The sequence below is a fragment of the Toxorhynchites rutilus genome, chromosome 3 (genome assembly GCF_029784135.1).
Source record: "Toxorhynchites rutilus septentrionalis strain SRP chromosome 3, ASM2978413v1, whole genome shotgun sequence".
Classification (NCBI taxonomy): domain Eukaryota; kingdom Metazoa; phylum Arthropoda; class Insecta; order Diptera; family Culicidae; genus Toxorhynchites; species Toxorhynchites rutilus.
The window spans coordinates 302689340-302710157 of record NC_073746.1 but is presented as its reverse complement, the minus strand read 5'-3'; the positions used below and the strand labels follow the sequence as shown (position 1 = coordinate 302710157).

The 20818-nt window shown below is 41.7% G+C and overlaps 2 protein-coding genes across 4 annotated transcripts in view; one reads left to right on the top strand and one right to left on the bottom strand.

Moving 5' to 3' along the window:
* Positions 1-9342: 9342 nt before the first annotated feature.
* Positions 9343-14754, bottom strand: LOC129774357 (uncharacterized). The gene is made up of 2 exons (XM_055778078.1): positions 13947-14754; positions 9343-13832 (listed from the first exon to the last, which is right to left on the bottom strand). Exons 1-2 carry the CDS (start codon positions 14752-14754, stop codon positions 9343-9345), a joined length of 5298 nt encoding a protein of 1765 aa, XP_055634053.1.
* Positions 14755-18080: 3326 nt separating this feature from the next.
* Positions 18081-20818, top strand: part of LOC129775354 (homeobox protein cut) — a 372272-nt gene continuing 369534 nt past the window's right edge. For 2 of the 3 annotated variants that reach the window (XM_055780021.1, XM_055780018.1), the window contains exon 1: positions 18082-19881. In XM_055780021.1, the coding sequence (XP_055635996.1) occupies positions 19762-19881 (120 nt within the window). In that variant the 5' untranslated portion in view covers positions 18082-19761. Of the gene's footprint in view, positions 19882-20818 lie in introns of all 3 variants that reach the window. The other variant, XM_055780016.1, reaches the window with a different exon arrangement.

Here is a 20818-nt window from a genome sequence, read left to right as displayed (position 1 = left end):
ATCAGTAAGTAGCACCGCACCACAGATAAGATCGCATAAGCTAATCAGTGGTTCTTATTTCCGCCACAGCTACCTCCCACCGCGTCCTCCTCCGCGGCTGAAACTCGTGAAGAAATGGGCTCCACCGAAGGCGTCCTCGCCCCTGCAGGCCGTCCAGAAGGTTTTCGTTAGCAAACCACCGGCGGCTGTCGGCAGTCCGGCGATGACCGATGCGCTCGGGGCGGTCATTTTGGCTGTGGTTGCCCAGGCGGTGGGGACACTGTTCCTGCTGCTGCTGGGCAAGCTAATGGTGGGGATGAAGGCGGTACTGGCGACCAATGCCGCCACGCTCGGACTGAAACTGTGGAAGCACCTGAAGAAGGCGAAAAAGAAGAAGCTTAAGAAAAAGGTTGTTGGATGGCACAAACCTCCTAAGATTCATAAGAAAAAGAAAAAGCCACCTAAGGACCATGGGCATAAACAGTCTCAGGATAATCATGTTAGGCTGGAATTAAGTACAAAGCAGCTGAAAAAGCTTATCAAGTTGTTAAAAAAGAATAAAAAGAAGAAAAATGCTTAAGTTAATGAAATTGATTTGCTATTCATTTTATTCGAAATTCAAAATATTTCTATTTCCATTCTAAGGTCTGTTGTAACTTTTAAAACTTATAATCGTTGCTGCCATAGAAGCTGATCGTAATGATTCTTGGTATGCATGTGAAGAATTCTGATATCTAATTTTTTGTAGAGATCGGAGGGTGTGTTCAATCAGTAGAAACAATATTTCGAGAAATATTAGGTTCGCGAAGAAGAAATCCATTTTTTTCGTGAAATTCAAAACATTATCTAAGATGTTTCGGACTGTCCGATTTGGATCTAATGTGCTCCGTTTTGTTGAGTAACTGATAATTCAATAAATAATGATCGCAACGCTAATCAGAAGGCAGTTCTGTAAAATCAAAAAATTTATGTACAAGATTATTTTTTTGGTTTGACAAGAAAAATATGTCATTTTGCATTTATTGCAGTAATTTCCAATGTTGGCAGAGATTTGTTTAACCAATACCTCCATCTATACTTCACGAACAAAACCGGATCTAGCTCATCGTGGTCCCCGCGAGGTTGTTGGCATAACTCGATTCACGAGCTGATCGAGCGGCGGGGTTGCCATAGAGAAAGCTGTGTTTTTGGTCTAGAAAAATCTTTTTATCTTAGTTATGTCGCAGAAATTCATTAGACAAATTTTGAAGCATAATCTTAGTTTTAGTATCATTGATTGGTAAATTTATTATGAATTCGAAGATATTATTGGTATACATGTAGAACCAGAACAGTAGTAAACATATAATGGTTCATTGAGGTATAATGAAAGTTTACAAAGTTATTAGGGCATTCTGTGTTTCATTGCGCTATATAAGTCGCTTCGTTATGATATATTTCTGGTACAAACAACAATGTAGTGGTGGTAATGGATAAATCATAATATAGCTTTCAAGCTATAAGTTTAGGAAACGGACAGGTTCTGGTAAAATTTCCTTATTCTTAATGTTTTTCAAATTTTGATTTTTCTACTGATCTCGCCCAGTTCGGTTTCTGTTTCTACAGCATCAACACCGATTTTGATATCCTTTGACTTCCTGAGCAGCAGTTCAAAATCTCCAAAATTCTTCGGACGATGGATTTCATTTTCTAGTCGAGAAATTTGAAAAAAAATCAATAAAAAATTCTTCATATATCTGAAGCTTAGGCATTCAAGGATATACCATAGAAAGGAATTTCCGAAAATCTTACTATTTACCGAGTTATAGCCATATTAGTCATGCGGTATCTAACGTGAAACAGCCATAACAATGAACTTCAAACACGTTTTTCTCGAAATTAGTTTTTTTTTCAAACTGGCGTACGTTTTAATATATCTCAAGTTCTACTATTTATATGAATGCAATCTGCATGCATCTCTCTATCACATGAACCAAAATCTTTTTTTTTAATTTCACTATTTAATTTTTTAGAAAATCGAGAAACGTAAAAAAACGTTTTAAACAGCATTTTTACTGATCCAGAGGCTGTTCTACTTTTTTGATTCAGATTAATTACCAGAAGGGCTGAAATCGTATACGCCATGGCACAACTTTTTTTTGAACCCCATCACTTCATCAGCTTGTAACTATTCTAGTTATGGATATTTTTTCTCCGTTCATTTTTTGTTTCATTGTTAAAAGATAGATGAACAAATAATAATATAATGGATAGTAAAAATATTCCTTGTTTTATTTTTACGGAGTTCGCAAAAACGTTCGAAATTCGTGTCTCTACAATACCCCCTTCTACAGGTTGATCTGCTGATGTCGTTGTACTTTCGACGAGCTGAAAATCTAATAGCAAAAATCCGACGTGCCGGAGTAACGTTTTTCATAGGGCCTTGGTTACCGATGCGCAAACGTTACACGACGAAATGAAATTTTCCATATCTTGGTTCACACGGGGTCAGTTGACATGGCTCCTCATTACTGCCTTCATCCGCCCTTGAATGTATGAGTGTCCTTTGTGAAGCGGCTTGCTGATATTTCTTCGGTACAACAATTTGACCAGCTATCATTAGGCAACCTCGCACAAGAGAAAGACTTTCCCTGCGCGCGTAGAAAGGATGGACTTCCTGAAGCAGCTTGTCCGGTTTAGTAGCTCAAAGGTGTTCGAAAGTTATTGGCAGTACAGGCTGCATCCACGGTAGCAGACATGTATTCTTCCCCCTAGACCGAAGCAATAACGAAATGTTCATCAGGTTTCGCTCAAAGATCGACAAGCTACGAACCTGCGTAACTAGGTGCATGATTTCGATATCGTTTAACAGCAGTACGAGGGCCAGTAATGAATCGGGCCGAATTTCTTGTTGCCGATGAACCCGAGGTAGTAAATCTCTGGCTAGAAAAACGAGCATTTTCCAATGCGCGATAGCTACGTCGAGGGTCTGACCAGCAAACTGTTAAGCAGTTGACAATGAGCGTTGATCTGAGATACTCTTTGGATACTCTTTTTCGACCGGTACATGTAAATAAGCATCCGAAAGATCAAAAATTAGTTTTGCGGAATTTTCTTAAGAAGATGTTGGAGAGGATGTTGATTGTTCAGGAATAGCTCTACTTAAGCCAGTAGAATAGTCAGCGCAAGCTCTTACCTTTGGAGGTCAAATTGTTTCAGCTCAGCCTATACAATAGAATTCTGCGATGAGCGGTAACGACTAGTCTGAAGCAGAGCGGAAATTTTGAGGAACATGGCTAGCTCGAAAAGGATTTTCTACTGCCTCATCATTATTTCGATGAACATTTTCTTCAAATCATCATCCATTGTGAACGCGATAGTGTAGGGTAAATGATCTTGGTTTGTCCGATTTAGGGTGTTTTTACGCAATTAGTAAATGCAAATCAATTTTTCTTCATGAAATTCACACATAATCGATACGAGTTTGGGTTTGTTGAAAAGACTCAAGTCTGTTGTTGCTAATTCTACCATAAGGCGTTGAAATTATTCGAATTTTTATGTTTTTCAACGATTTTCCTCAAAGAGAAATTATGATCATGGTTTGTCCAAAAAATTATCATGGTTTGTCCGGTTTTAGAAATCGCCATTTTTGAATGAAAAAATTCAAATTTTCAAGTACATGTTGCATTTATCATTGTTTGAGTTTACTGTCATCATATTGATCCATTTATAATTTTGGCTTTCTTCAGAATATTGCCTTTTCTAGGGTATTTTAAAAGTATTCACCTCAACACACTCAACCCAGAGAATCTTTATTTCTGCTAGGCACAAAGGACACCATAAACAAACTGCAGCGCGCCAAGTGGTTTCCATGGAAATCATGTGGACAAAACAACATTAGTGAATCGGACAACTCATGATCAGAATTAAGTCATCGAAATGCACTAATTACAAGGTTTAGCTATGTAAATCTGATGCAAATGGTGTGCGAGCATGATGGTTACAATATTTGTAAGTGTTATAATCCAGAAAAGGTCTGAATACGTGCCAAATAATCATCTGGTGATTGATATAAAGTTACCTCAAATGAGGGGCGCATTGACACCAATAGAAGGTGAATTTTATAATCCTTTAAAACATGTGAAGCCGTAAAAATATACTATAAAACTACTGTAAATCACGGAGAAGACAATTTTATTTATATGCTTTGAATCAGAGCGTTCAAAAAAGTGGACAAACCATAATCATATTATCAACTGGACAAACCAAAATCATTTACCTTATAGCAGAGTGGATTCCGTTTTCGTAGAGTTCGGTCACAATTCTCGTCATAAAAAGGTTTCGTAGTTGGATGAATGCAACACAATTTGAAAATGAAAATGAACCGACGAGGGACTCAACATGTTAATGAGCTTCATTGCAACATTATACATCACCAGAGGTATTCGGTTGAATGACTATTGCGTGGATTATCTCATACACACAGTTAGGTTAGTGGAGAAAATACACCCTGAGGAAATCGATAGTCTAATTTTCTCGGAAACTCCAAGTCCTCCTACTGATCAACTTCTCATCCGTATTCTGAAATTCGATCGAGTCAGAACTACCCGAACAGATCGCCGTTGGATTGAAGTCCAATTGAGTTGTGCAAATGTGATAACCTCGCTACGCTTTTAAAACACAAAAAATATAAATGAAAATTAACTCTCCCGTATCAAATATGTGTTCTATGTTACACATCCTCTGCAAGGTGGGGAAAATCTTGTGTCTGATAATGATTTTATATCACGGAAAAAGTTTTGGCGGGAATGTTAGTTGGTGAGATTACCGTCAGCACTATGTCTTTAAGGTATTTGAATACTTTAAACAACTTCTACACAACTCGATTTGACTTGAATGGAACGGAATGGAAAATTGTGATACGTTCGGGTTAAAAGCTTTATTTTTTTATACATTTCACATTTTCACATTTTTTCTATATACATACATTGAATTGAAAAAAATGTCGGCGGTCATCTTCTATAGCACTCCATTCGTCTGTGTGTCATAGTTCCCATCCCCAAGGGTCCGTTAGATCTTCATCAAAGAATGGACCATCATCATACTCGGGTTCGGGAAGATACGACGTGAAATGCTTGATTGCACTGATATTTCTGAATAGCTTCGCCACTTTATGGATGTTTAGCGTGCAAACTGTTAACGGAGCTTTTTGGATAAGAAATGATGTGTTCCGATCCAGTTGCGAACTAAGACTATTGTTTCTTTATTAAAATTTCAGGATAGTGTTCAATACAATTGGGAAAGGGAAAATAATTAGTGTATTATTTTTCATCTCGTCGATGGGATGCTGTGAGTGTAGCGTCAATAAATGATGCGATGATGCCACAGATGCTTCAATTGCCAAATCGATTAACTCCATAAAACAATATGTTGAGAAAAATGATAAAATATTATATGTTATTTTATTATTTATTATTCAATGGCTAAAAAGATTTTGTTATTTAGTGGTGTTAATACTTATTATTAAAGAAATTTGGGTAAGGTTAATGAATAAACTCAACGAGAAGACGAAGCTAGCCTTTCTTATGATGTTTCCCTTCGTACTGTTGATAAAAATTGATTTATTTAGAATCTGGAATCACAAAACCGGTTGTATTTCGGGATTGGTTAAAGATACAAAACATGTTCTAGTATCAGAATACAGATAATTTATTGTTCTTTCATAAAAAAAAATATTCAAAAAAATACTGTTATACACCTTGAAAACGTGTACGTTATATCGAAGTTCCGAAGTTAATAATCTTTCTAATTTTAGCACCAATAGAAGAAATTGCCTCTCTCCATGTTTGTTTCCCTGGAGTAATAGAAGGATCAAGTTGAATAAATAATTTTATTTCATTAACACATTAGGGACCGCACGTTTAGGGGCAAACTTGAAAGGCTCATTTATTCGGATTCCACGAATCAGATCGTTTCCATCGATGTGGATGAGACGAAGGCGAGCCATCGGTAGGCCTTGTTAGATTCATGGCAAACCAAAGATTTAACCGTCAAGTGAAGAAAACACGTGTTATTTCATGATCCATCTGTAACAGACGGAACGCGAAACGCGAGAAATCTCGTGAGCGGTCCGCAATGTGTTAAGATGAAAAATTTGTTTAATTTTTAATACTATTTTCTTACAATTCCAATTATAATATATTGTTTTTTTTTGTATTCTTTTGTATCTTTATTGAACCTTTCTCAGGAACTATAATTCGTTCATTTTTCACAGGTTTTAAGGAGCCAAACTCTTAACTATATATTTATACTAATATGTTTAGAAAATGTTTCATTAATTGTATGGTTAGTAAGGTAAGAAACCGATGACATATGGATATTATTAGCATTAAAAACTGATCAAATTTTATGAATGCTCCAAATTATTCTTTATTCCTTTCTTTCTTCTTTAATTATTTTGCTTTTCAATAATTCAAACAGTTACATTCCAATCAACTTTTTAATTTTTCATTTATGGATTCTATTATTAATTAGTATTTATTAATTTATCAATATTAAGAGGATTACCCAGGGGGTCTTCGTAGCCACTTGGTTACGCGTTCGCTTACTAAGCGATCGACCGTGAGTTCGAACTCTGGGCCCTCAATTGAGCATCTTTGTGTTATTATAGAATAACTACGTCCACGCAACCATCATCAGCGATGGAGATCGATCCACGGTCGAAATAAGATCGATTCGTCCATACAACTGCTCTGCTCTGCAAGAAACATCGGGCTGCTGTTCTAAAAAATAACCCAACAATGATCAATATCAACTGTCTCCGCTGTCCGGTCTGCTGAACAATGGAAGAACAGATAGAATACCCTTACGCCTAAATGGCTACTACAGTGTAATTCACCATAATGTAATGGAACAGAAAACTTAACACCTAAATGGCTACTACAAACTTCTGTGTAATTTACAATTTATAGAAACATAAACATATGTACACGTACACGATTAAAACCCGGTTCTGTTACAGCTAAAATGCAAATGAGCCTAATAAATAAATAAATGGGATAAAAAAAAGAGGATTATCTACATTTAGGAATATTTTGTACGGGTGGTGATGAACACAACAAAATAAAGACAGCTTAAATCGGTGGAACAATTCTCGCGTTTTGCGCTTAGAAACGCAATTGACATTTTTATTTATATGAATGATTAGATTCTTGTGGATATGTTGAGTTAGTTTTAATACTGGTAGAGCAAGAGTGAGCCTTTTCCTGAAGAAAATATATCACCCTATCATCCTCGAGTCAACAGCGAGCTATCGATTTCCCATACAATTAACCGTAGGATGAGTAAACATGTAAATATAAATAAGATATTGAAAATACGAGCGAAGACGTTCAGGACAGTTCGAAATAATCCTGGGAGCTCTGTACGTAATTTCCGGACGTAATTTCGCTGATTGTATGGGAAATCGATAGCTAACTGATGACACGAGGATGATAGGGTGGTATATTTTCTTCAGGAAAAGGTTTACTCTTGCTTGACCAGTGTTAAAACTAATTCAATATATCTACAAGAATCTAATTATTCATATAAACGCGAGACGCGAGAACGGTTCCACCGATTTAAGCTGTCTTTATTTTGTTGTGTTCATCCCTACCCGTACAAGATATTCCAAAATGTAGGTAATCCTCCCATAATCATTGGTGATCGACTTCTCATCCTTATCTTCAGTGTCAAATGTTTCACTTTGAATAAAATCTGCTTCATCTCCACACGATAGTTCAGAATTTATTGCATCTGATTCTACAGTACATGGAAGCACTCTTCACTTATGTTCGTTTACTTTTCGAATAACTCATTTTTATTCAACATTTACTTCCTGCATTCAGGCTTTAAAGGAAATAAAATAAACAACTTGTTTGAACAAGTTTTACTGCACAAAAATTCGAAATACAATTACTACTTTAGATTTTTGAGAAACTGCAACTCATCAATACGCCCAAAGTGACAATTTATCACGTAGGGGAAAAGGGGGGAATTTGGACCACCTAAGCAAATCGCCTAATATTTCCAAACCAATACGGTCTAAATAAAAAATGTCATATTGTATACTGAGCTACACTTTTTTTCTCTCAATAAATAATGTTTAATCATTATATAAAGCTTCAATCCACAAAATATATCATAAAATAAAAGAGATGATTTTTGGACATTCAAATTTGATACGGGGTGATTTGGTTCAGTGTGTGTTTCATCGAAAAAAAACATACTTATGTTCATGTAAAGTATTTTGGGATAATGTTACAATCACTAACAATGTATTTGGGATCGATACCAGGTGTCTTGGGCAGATTCCAGACCAGAACAATTGGACTGAGACCATCTCGAATTCTGTATCGATCTTTTCACTATTGTTCGAGCATTTTCAAACACTTTCGATGCTTGGTCAAATAAAATCCGTTCTTGATGGCCTGCGTTGCTCTTTCAAACTCCTCTTTCTTCCATCGTTGTCTGTCCATCCTCTTTTTGTAATTCAGCGGCATCTGGAATCAATTAGACAAAGAAAAGTGTCAAACCTGTAGGACCAATTCACCCCACAGAAACGTGTCCAGGTCACCCCACACAACATGCAAAAATTCAAATGCAATTAATTTCATTTATTGTTATCAAACTTACAGTTTCGCTACATCAAATTGTTCCTCTTCTGTAGGCGAACAGAACTTTATTGCACAGTACACGAAAAGTTTGTTTAATTAGCGGGAAAAACCATAAAACCACTATCGGAAAACTCACATTTTTGACGATCAAAGTGCTTGCTGTGTTCATGCTACCGTTTTCCTCTACTTGTGAAGTTTTGCCAAAGTTTTTTTTACTTTAGGTACATACGGTTCAACAATAGACGGAAATGATATTATAAAAACATCAAGTTGAGCCGTAATTTTTGAGATAAAGGGGTGTGTTACGGGAGAATGTTGCTGACTGGCGGACTCGGTGAATTGAAAAGGTTTCTTTCCGACTGTATGCTCCGACCGACCACTTATGCGAAAACTTTCCTCCACTTCGGATCAAAAAAAGAAAGACGAATTTCAACTGTGCACTTCACTCGTTGATGGGTTTTATTGGAATGAACCTTTTGTGGTGATTGTCCAAGGTTATTTATGACAGTAATCATTTCTGTTCGATGTTTTTGTGTGACGTTTGCGTTTTATGTGATGGTTGCGTTTTATGTGAGGGTTGCGTTTCATAAAAGGTAAGTAAATAGAGGTAAGTACAATTCGTGAGTTATTTGAGTATGATTTCTTTTTCGTGTTTAATTAATTTTTCATTTTTTATTTTCAGGATCTGGAGCTGTTCTCAACATGCCGGCCGCCGTTGAAACAGTCTGTTTCAACCAACAACCACGTCGCCAGTTGACGTTGCTGCTGAGCTGTCTTCCTCGTCGCCGGAGTCGATTGGAAGAACCGCGATCTCCGTGACCGCTCGCTTGTAGTCCTTTGATGCCGTCCTGACTACCACTACTCGGACTCGACCGTCTGGACCGGGGATGGTTTCGATTATGCGTCCGAGAGGCCATTGTAGCGGAGGGCAGTTCTCTTGCTTCAGTAGTACCAGTTGACCCTTGCGAACGTCCACCGCCGGGCGTCTCCACTTGCTACGCTGGTGTAGCTGGCTCACGTAGTCCCGAGACCAGCAACGCCACAAATCCTGGACCGAGCGTTGCATGTCCTGCAAACGGGTGATGCGATTAGGGGACTGGGGAAGCAGGTCAGGCTCAGGTATAGAGACAAGAGGCTCTCCAATTAGAAAGTGCCCTGGGGTCAGAGCAGAAAGGTCGTCAGGAGAATCAGAAATAGGAACGAGTGGACGGGAGTTTAAGACTGATTCTACTTGAGCTACAACCGTTAGGAGCTGATCCATTGTGAAAGCCTTTTGTCCCATGATGCGACGAAAATGATACTTAAACGATTTCACTCCTGCTTCCCATATGCCACCGAAATGCGGAGAGCGTGCAGGAATGAAACGGAAGGTGATGCCATTTCCTGCACAGTAGTTTCCCCATTTCGTTGACTGAAATTGCTGCAGGTACTCCTTTCGTAGTATCCGTAGTTCACGATCCGCACCGACGAAAGCGGTCGCATTGTCACAATGCAACTCAAGAACCCGACCGCGCTTGGCAATGAAACGTTTGACGGCGTTTATGCACGCGGCGGACGACAGGTCGGCGACGACCTTAAGATGCACGGCCTTCACCACCATACAGACGAACAACGCGATATATACCTTAACCGACGAACCTTTCCCAATTAGCGGACGAACGAGGAATGGCCCACAGTAATCCATCCCGGAGTACGTAAAAGCTCTAGCTGGCCTGAGGCGAACTGATGGTAAAGGTGCCATAATTTGGTTGGATGTTGTAGGATTGCACCGAAAACAGGTGATGCATTGTCGGACAACCTTACGAGCCAAGTCTCGACCCCGGAGCGGCCAGAATCGTTGACGGACTGTAGCGAGCAACAGCGACGGTCCACCGTGAAGTGTCTGTAGGTGAATGGACTTGGCAATGAGAAAGCTCAAGGTGTGCCTTGCTGGAAGCAGAATCGGATGACAAGTATCAAATGGTGCGTTTAAGTTTTTCAGCCTTCCATCAATCCGAAGGAGTCCAAATTCATCCATAAATATATTGAGGTTTTTCAGCGGTGATTTTGGTGCGAGCCTGGCAGCGTTCTCGGACTGCTTTTGACGGTAGGAATGAACTTCCGTTGGGAATTCCTGGTGCTGAGCAAGGCGAATCAACGCCTTCAGTGCGTAGTCAAATTCCTCGGGTGACAGCGGGGACAACACGCGTTGGGTTTTCGGAAGCTTGCAGTTGTTTCGAAAGCGGAAGCAGTAGGCGACGAAGCGTGTCAGCTTGGCTAACTCTGAGAACTCGCTGAAGATAGTTGTTTTGTCTTGCAGTAGGTGGAGGGAAACCAACGGGCGCATCTCCTCCTCCAAGTCCGACTTGATCGGTATTGAAACCACACACTTTGGCCAAAGCTTGACGGGGGAGGTTAGATACTGTGGACCATGCCACCACAGACTGTCGTTGATGATCTGGCTCGCAAGCACTCCTCGGGAGATATGGTCGGCAGGATTCAGATCAGTCGGTACATGCATCCACTGTGAATCCTTTGTTAATCGTTGAATCTCTGCGACCCGATTTGATACAAAAACTTTCCAGGAATTCGATCTGGATTTGATCCAGTGAAGTGCGACTGTAGAGTCAGTCCAAAACGTGACTGGTCCAGTGATGTCGGTGTTAGTCAAGAGGTTATGTACCAGTTGACTCCCGAGGAGAGCTGCACATAGCTCTAAGCGCGGAATTGATTGTCCACGAAGAGGAGCGACACGAGATTTCGACGTTAGTAAATGTGAATGGAGCTGGCCCAACTCGTCCTTTGATACGATGTAGACGCAGCATCCGTAACCCTTCTGCGAAGCATCGCAAAAGCAGTGGAGTGAGTACTGACGTTTGGTGTTGCATACGACCCTTCTTGGAACTTGCAGCGAGTTGAGCTTCTTAATGTCCGCACGATACCTTTTCCACCATGTTGCTGGTTCTTCTGCAAGCTCAGAATCCCATGACATATTCGCTGCCCAAAGAGTTTGAATGAACATTTTTGCGTTCACGACTACTGGTCCGAGTAAACCAAGAGGGTCGAAGAGCTGAGACATCTCGGAAACGACAATACGCTTGGTAACCACCTCTAGGTCTGGGAGCTCAGGGACCTTGAATTTAAAGACATCCCGCAGGGGGAACCATAACAACCCCAATGTTTTGACGGCTTGCGAACGATCGAGCTCAAGTTCCGTGGACGTTTCCCATAAGGCTTCTGGGACGCTGCTGAGAACCGTCTTGTGGTTTGAAGCCCACTTGCGAAGGACGAAACCAGCGGACTTCATCATCTCCATCAGCTGCTTGCATGTTTCCGTCATCGTGTCGTGATCGTCGTGTCCGGAGATAACGTCGTCTACGTAAGTACCCTTTAGCAAAACTGGTACGGCCAGTGGAAAGCGATGTCCTTCATCGATAGCTAGCTGGTTTAGGATGCGAGCAGCATGAAACGGCGAACTTGCAAGGCCGTAAGTGACGGTTTTCAACTGGTACTTGCGGATTGGCTCCGACGGTTTTTTACGCCAAAGAACTTGTTGAAATTTCCGATCATCTAGGTGGACCCAAATCTGTCGAAACATTTTTTCCGCATCAGCGGTTATGGCGAATAGCGGTAGACGAAAGTTCACGACGAGAGCTGGCTGAACCGTTGGCCCGACGTAGAGTGCATCATTCAACGAAAGCGAGGTAGCTCCACGACACGAACCGTCGAATACCACACGTATCTTGGTGGTTGTACTCTCTGGTCGATGAATAGCATGGTGGGGAAGAAAATACTGTGGGCCAGAAGACGCGACGGTACTCAACTCCATATGACCCAACCTCTCATACTGCTCCATGACCTCCGAATAGTCTTGACGGAGTTTTTCATCGGCGAGGAACCTTTTCTCCATCTGCTGGAATCTCCGTAATGCGGCGGGGTAGGAATCTCCAAGAAGCAACACTTTGTCTTTCCTGAGCGGTAGACGAACGACGTAACGACCCGTATTGTCGCGGACAACGGTGGATTGGAAGTATTCTTCGCAGAAATTTTCGTCCGGAGTGAGCGCCTTACCATCATCGAAGTTTTCGATTTCCCAAAATCGCTGAAGCTGTGTATCAAGGCTATCTTCGACACAGATGTGACAGGATTGTGTTCCAGTGGCGTTTGTCTTGGGCTGCTCCAGTTTTCCACAAACTATGTAGCCTAGAACCGTTTTCTGCAGTGTTGGATAACCAGCAGCAAGAAAGAGTTGCTGGTTTTCGAGAAGCTCGAAAAATAGTCCGGCTCCGATAATCATGTCCACACCTTGACTAATGTTGAATTGTGGATCAGCGAGTGGAAGATTCCTTGGGATTCTCCAGCGAGAGACATCAATGTGGTGACTTGGCAGCGAGACAGTTAGTTTCGGCAATACTAGACAATCTAGTTGAGTGGAGAAATTTTCAAAACGAGATGCGAGCGATAGCGACACAGCGTAGCGAACGTTGACAACGGATTGTCCGATCCCACTGACTGGCGAATTCAGCTTTGTCCGCGGCAAACGAAGCCTTTGGCATAGCGCTTCCGAAATGAAACTTGGTTGTGAACCGCTATCCAAAAGAGCTCTGGTAAGAACGTAGTTGTTATCAGCATCCTTCACCTTGATCACCGCCGTGGACAAAATGACTGTTGACTGTCGAGGTTGGGTAAATAATTCTGCACTCTGACAGGCAGTGGGTGGAGGAATGAAATCAACCCGCGAAACCGACGATTTGGGAAAAGTTTGACCGCGCGACGACTGCGAAAGACCCGATGTGCCAGGTGGTGAAGCAACAACGAGCTCTTCCGACGGAGAGCTTTCGATAAAATCTGGAACGAAGTGCGACATTTGGCACGTCTGCGAAGTGGATGTTACAGTGGACTTGCTCGTCCATGATGGCTGCTTGACTGTTGCCGCTGGTTGTGAACCAGAAGCCGACGAGAGAGGTGGCAGGTGTAACAACGAATGATGTTTCTTTGAGCAGTTCTTGCAGGCCCCGCTGGAACAGTTCTTTGCATGATGTTTTCCCTTGAGACAGTTAATGCATAACCCGTGCCTCTTCACGACTTCAAAGCGTTGTTGAGGAGAGAGCGTTCGGAATTGCTCGCACTGGAACAGGAAATGGGCCTGCTTACAGCTGACACACAGTGGCACGTTATCGGAAACAACATGCGCAACGACGGATCGCGACTTGAGATGCTTGATCTCGGATTGGGTGGTTGCTGATTAGGAGAGCTTAAGGGTTTGCACAATTCGCGATCTTCTATGGATAAACTCGAGCAACTCTTGGTACATTGGATATCTGTTGTTCTCAGAAACATGTGTCTCCCACTCACGGAGTGAAACAGCATCGAGACATTGGCTCAATCGTTCGACCAAAAAGGCGTTCCAGTGGTTCTCAGAATCTTCGAGCTTATCCAGCAGCTGTACGTGACGATCGAATTCGTCAGCAAGATCTGCTAGTCCCTGTGCAGACTCTTTTTTCAGAGAAGAAATCATGAGTAGGGCAGAAACATGCCGCTTTACTAATAAATTAGGATTTTCGAAACGTTCCTTCAATAGCTTCCACGCTACGAGATAGTTATTAGCAGAAATCTCGAGCGAGGAAATGATTCGCGCTGCTTCGCCAGAAAGTGTAGCTCGCAAATAATGCATTTTCTGAACTGCTGTAAGTTGTATGCTCGTATGAATTAGCGAGACATACAAATCGCGAAAAGAAACCCAATCGTCGAGATTCCCAGAGAACTCCTTCAACTTTATTTCCGGCAGACGAACACTCGACGAAATCGGAATAGCGGACGAAATTGGTTGAACAGGAGCAGGGGGTGGTACGGGTGGTTGCACAGGAATTTTACTTTGCAACGATGTCTTTAATTCGTAGTACAAGGCTTGAAATTCTTGTCTCTCTTCAGCAAAATCTTCCTCTCCATCTTCAAGAAGCTCAATTTCTTCTTGAGTTTCTTCAAATTCTCGCCATAACGCATCAAGACGTTGAATGCGAATGGGCACTTGTGCGAGTTTAGTCGAATCAAAATCGTCGTCAAATGATTTTATAAAATGCGCGGAACCAAAAATATTTGTCCGCCGACGGTGCAATATTTTTAATTTAGTTTGTTTCGTCGCCTTTTGCTTTGGTGGCGTCATTATGAGCAACTCTTTGTTCAATGGAACAAAATTTCACGTACCTGTGTTTTCTGCTATTGTTACCACCTTACCCTGACCTCTTCAGCCTGCTCTTTGTCCTCTTCGTCGTACAGGTAATGACGGGGGTGAAGATCCAATCTCTGCTTTCGGTAATCACCGACGGTTGTCGATAACGAGATGTGATGATGAATACGATGAACCTTCCACCGACCAGGTAGAGGGAATTTTCGCTGCTGGTGGCTGCGAACTGCTGTTGTTGACGACTGTTGACGATGAATTTTCTGCTGCCTACGGCTGGTGTAAACAACTCCTGCTCGACGAGAATGATCGACGAGAACTGGGACGGTGATGATGATGATGATGATTCGAAATGTGCTACTGCTGGTCGAATATGATCGACAATGACAACGAACACGATGCTGATTGCTCTTACTAGGCAACAACTTGCTCCTGGCCGATTTTAATCGGCGATGACGACGACGATAGCTTTGTCGTTCTTCTGATGATGGTGATGACGACGATGATGAGAGTGAAACCTTTCAACTCACGTGGTGAGGTTATGAAGCGACAACTACTTCGGCCGGTTTTGCGACGACGATGACGAGGGCGATGACGACGACGGGATGATGAAAGCAGGAAGATGCTTCTACTGCTACTGTTTGTCCGGCAAAATGGCCGATTCCGATCCGCTGAGGTAGGACAACTGCCATCCGAAACTTTCCAACCACGTGGGAATGAGGTTAGCTCCTCCGTTCTGCAACTATAATCCCGGGTTTCGGCACCAATGTTACGGGAGAATGTTGCTGACTGGCGGACTCGGTGAATTGAAAAGGTTTCTTTCCGACTGTATGCTCCGACCGACCACTTATGCGAAAACTTTCCTCCGCTTCGGATCAAAAAAAGAAAGACGAATTTCAACTGCGCACTTCACTCGTTGATGGGTTTTATTGGAATGAACCTTTTGTGGTGATTGTCCAAGGTTATTTATGACAGTAATCATTTCTGTTCGATGTTTTTGTGTGACGTTTGCGTTTTATGTGATGGTTGCGTTTTATGTGAGGGTTGCGTTTCATAAAAGGTAAGTAAATAGAGGTAAGTACAATTCGTGAGTTATTTGAGTATGATTTCTTTTTCGTGTTTAATTAATTTTTCATTTTTTATTTTCAGGATCTGGAGCTGTTCTCAACAGGGTGGTCCAAATCACCCCGTGTTACCCTACTTGTATGTTATCATGTGACGGTAATCGAAAAAAACAATGTAAACTGTTTTCCAATACAATGCCGAAACTGGTCATATACGAAATTTACTGAATTCAGTAATAAAAGTCGTTTTATTATTTGGAATTCCTCAAGCAGTCAAAATTACTACTTTTGGGCTATATAGGTATAACACATATACAGGTCGGACTCGATTACATACAGACTCAATTATATATGATTCGATTATATACAATTTTGGACTCGATTATATACAGTTTGGAAAAACATATTTTTGTTATATTTCAAATATGGCTTATTTCAAGAAGAAATGTAATCTTTCAACGTTAAGGTGAAGTTTAAGTGTCTGTGCATGTAGCACAGAGGGGTAAAAATCGTGATTTTTGAAGATTTTGCTTCAATTTTCACCAGGAATTGTTTATATCGATATTGCAGCGAAATTAAGAAAGATAGAAGTTGGGTGTCAAAGAGCTAATTGTAGAGCGGTTAGAGAGCTTCAATTTAATTAATAAAAAAAATCTAATTTGAAATAATTTTTTAGGATAAAATTAATAATAACACATTAAAAATTATTAACTTTTAAGTTTTTCAGTTCCAAAATGTACTAGATTTTCTCATCTTTCAAATGAAAGCATCATAATCGTCTTCCGTAGCGTAGTTTCTAATGTAGAGCCAGTTTGATGCAACAGAGTCCGAAACAAAAAAAACTCTATAACTTTGTCATTGTTGAAATTCGAACATATGCGTAAGAGGTTTGATAAATATATTTTTTTCATGTGAGAGTGATGTTTTCTGACTTTAAGGAGATGAATCAAAAATCAAATTCCTCTTTTATTTTCAAAAATCGAAAAATACAAATAAAAAAAAATTTTTGACTCGATTATATACAGGATTCGGTTATATACAGTGAAAAGAAATCAAAAACTGTATATAATCGAGTCCACGCTGTATATCTCCGGAAATGAAGGAGGGGGGGTTGTTGTGTAAAAAGTCACAACATTCTAAGAAACTGTGCCATTATATACACAACAGCTTTCCTAATTGAAATTGAAAAGCAGTCAAAATGACTTGCTTGGGCTAGTTAAAGAGTGAAAGAGCAATGAGGCGGCTATGAAAGGACAATATTACAAGGAGAAGGGTCTTGAGAAGATAATTTTGAGTTTATTCGATCACACCAAGATCCCGTGAAGTTCTGACCAGTTGCTATTCCAGTCGGGATGACGTAGGACGGTATAAACTGAATATTAACTGAAATTGTCCAGATTTTCTTGGACTTGTCAAGCGTAAATTGAAAAAACACCATCTTATATTGGTGGAAAAAGATGGCAGATACGCTTGCCAATGTTACATGAGCATAAAATGATGGAAAGTATTCAGCGAAAAGTTCGAAAGCTCATCAGAAAAGGAGAAAAAAATGTATTTGTGTTTTTCCATAAAGCTAAATAAAAAATACAGCTATAATATATTTTTAAAGATTTTGTGTTTTTTTTTTCATAAAAATATCGAAATTTGTGCAACCAAATTCTGCCAAACCAAAACTTTACTACGAAGATTTACAAAAAAAACTTCGTACGTTCTGGTTGATTAACTCCTATCATTTCCAGAGTCGGTCCATCTGCGGAAGCAACCGGACGAAAGTCACCGCCCCATGCACGCATCCAGGCATTCACCCACTGCCACTCGCCACGACCTTTCTCACTGACGGAAGGAGGCGAAATGAAGAAGGTGCACCGAAAAAGGTAAATAAACCGTCACTCGCCCACTCTCGGCTCGCTCACTCACATCCATGGACCCAACCAATCCCAATCCGAAAGAGTGCGATAGTATAGCGTTTTTCGTACTACCGTACCGAGAACCGCTTGCTGCTGCACTCATCAATGAGAGTGTGGAAATGCACCAAACACCGTCGCACACACTTGCACACCGGGCAGTGAGAGAGTGAGAGCACGAGCGCGAGTGCCGCAGATGGGATGGCAACTCAGCGAGCGCCTCCTGAGAGGAGCGCACATTCCGCTGGTAGTGGTGAGTTGTTTTGGTTCGCACCATCGAATGGCAGCAGCAGCAGCAACAGCAGAATCAGCAAGAAGCGAGCAAAAACACACAGAGCCAACCGCTCGCTCGCCAACAGTGTAATATGATTGAATTGGATTAGTCAACTGCTGGTATTATACCAGAAAACATCGTTTTTTGATAGGGGTTTGATAGGCGATTTGTGCGGGGTTCGCTGAAAAACCCAACCAACTCTCAATTGGTAAGAAGGCCCAATAAGGAGCAGCAGCAGCAGCAGCAGCCCCAGTGTGTGCCCAATCGCGCGAGGGTCGATTTTTTGGGGGCACCCGCCGATTAATGACGCGAATTGCGGAATCCGTAATTGGTTGTTTGGTTTTATAATTGCACGGCTGCAAGATGTTTTCCACGTTTGGTGTGTGTTGTTGCCGCCTCGGGAAGTGACGTATTGGCGCAGAAGAAAGTTCATTTTTTTTTGCTGGGAAAAATTTTTAAAGGAAAAAAAATAAATTATGAATGTTTTACTGTTTTGTTTTCGCGTATGATAGCGCCCGGGAGGGTGTGCGTATAATCGAACAACGAAGATCGAAGAAGTTTTTTTTTTTTGACAATAATAAGACGACGAAATAACCGATTCGACGCCCCCCCACCAAGACCCGGCTTGCCTTCGATCGGTGATCAAGTGTGTTCCGAAGTGACAGCTGTGGCGACAAATGAAGCGTGACGGTGCGTGTGATTTTTTTTTCGGTTGTTATTCCCTCGCGCCTTAGCCGTTGACGAAAATATCTCAATCGGTTACTACCGTTCGGTCGGTTCGGTTTTTAATGAAAATTAATTAAGACAGCACCGCGATTCTGGTTATCCCCTTTTTCAAAGTTGGTTCAGAAGCGGAAAAAAAGATATGTGACGAAAACTCAAAAATAGATTTCTGCTGCGTGGGAAACTTTGTCTGAAGAAGCGAAACCAGCCCGAGTGCGGAAAAATTCGGCCTGACGGGGAAATCTTCCCTGCGTGTGCGTGTGTATGTGCGTTGTGTGTGTGTTTTCCTGCGTCCACTGTTTACCAAGCTAATGTGAATTTAATTTCTGACCTTCGACGAGAGTTTGATTGTTGAAATTCGATAGGATTTTCACGGCTTTTTTTCTCTGAATTCCTGCTGCTCTCGAGAGACCTGACGCAAAGTGTGCGAAACCAAGCGGTGGAAGTGATTTAATGACCCCAATCAGCGGAGAGTCGTAAAGTAATCGACAAAAATAAAAATAAAAACAAAACAAAACCCACCCCACAAAAGTGCAATTTTATGACAGCCTCTCGAAATGCAATAAAAGTCCAATTTATCGACCCGCAGAAGAAGGGCAGGAAGTGGGTTGAAGAGAGTTAGAAGAGAGAAAAAAAACAAAACGTCAAATGAACGGAACGGTGCAGTTTCGAAGGCGCAGGAAGAAGATGTTGGTGATCGCTATCAGTGAATGACCGATCCATCGGTCCGACAGCAGAGAAGAAGAGAACACACAGCAAACGTTTATCGATTGGCAGAAAGTGCATAGTGCATAGCAAGTCGCGATCAAAGCCACGAAGGGTTCGATTGTGAAAACAAAGAAACGCAGAAAAAGCAGAATAGAAAAAGCGCGAAGCGGACAGCCCGATCACGGCCTCCTCCTTGACGAACGTAACGGCAGTGCCCACCTTGGCAACGATCGCGGCGTCCACTGCTGGCGGCCGGCTGCCAGAGGCTGGCGGTGGAAGACCACCGTCGCCGTCACCGGGATCGAACCACCACCGAATGCAGCCAACCGCACCCCAGAGCACGGGAGGTGGTGATATGGACCTCCCCACCGTACAGTCCATGGATTGGATGTTCCAGAACAAGCAGCTCTACTTCCTAGCGCAGTATCTAGCACAGGTAGGTGTCAACACCGTAACACGGCAAATCCCGGAAGTGTCACCCGTGCCACCCGTCACCATCGTCGCGCCACGAACGATCCGCTTGACCCTGACCCTCAAAACGGTATACTTTCGGGAGTGAGACAGGCTTGATAATTAAGAAGAAGTGTGCCGTTCTTTGCTCGATGAAGCTGCCCAGCAGCAGCAGCCGTGGCATTGGCGGGAACAAGAGCAAGGGGTTGAAGATGGTGATGATGATGGTGGCGGCGATGGTGTTGGTGGTGTTGATGATGATGCTTAGGAAGAGTTGTAAAAGCGACCCTATTTGTGTTACTTCGACTATTTATGCTGCCGCCTCAGAATGATGCTGGTGAATTTTTCAACATTCTTAGTCCGGTCCGAAGGCCGCCTGCTGGTTCAGCTGGAGGGATTGGGCTGGCAGGCGGTCGTTGGTAGGCTCGTGCCATTACTTCCATCGCCGTGGAGAAGTGTTTGTGGTTCTTGGAGCGCAAAATTGGTCACCAATTGCAAGCAAAATTAACGAATTAGTTTTTTGTGTGCTGTGAAAAGCCATCGAAGTCGCCTTTGGTAAGGCGATTTGTTGGTTTGTTGCTTTTCGGTGTATGCAATGCGAAATTTCATCGCAGAAGCCCGAGGAAGCTGGTTCGATTCGATTCACCCTGTTTGTTTGCCCGCCGTGCGCGCAAATAGCGACGGCATTTCGCGCGACAGTCAATCGTTCCTACGGTTGCTACGATGTCGCGATTTTTAGACTGTTTGAGTCGTTGTAATTTTCATGAAAAGTTGAATATATAATGTCAAAATTTGTTTTGAGTGTTTTGTCATAAAATGTACTGTATATGGTTATTTTTTGTATAATCGGTCGAAGTTCTTCACGATTCCGGTTGTTTGCCCCATAACACTTGCATTTCATTTTTTATTCTATTGTAATTTAA

Bases quoted from the DNA above. Each gene is read 5' to 3' on its own strand.
- LOC129774357 (XM_055778078.1), bottom strand. From the start codon at position 14,754: ATGACGCCACCAAAGCAAAAGGCGACGAAACAAACTAAATTAAAAATA. The intron at 13,833-13,946 runs GTGAGTGGGAGA...TCTCCTAATCAG, and splicing joins TCTCGATGCTGTTTCACTCC to CAACCACCCAATCCGAGATC.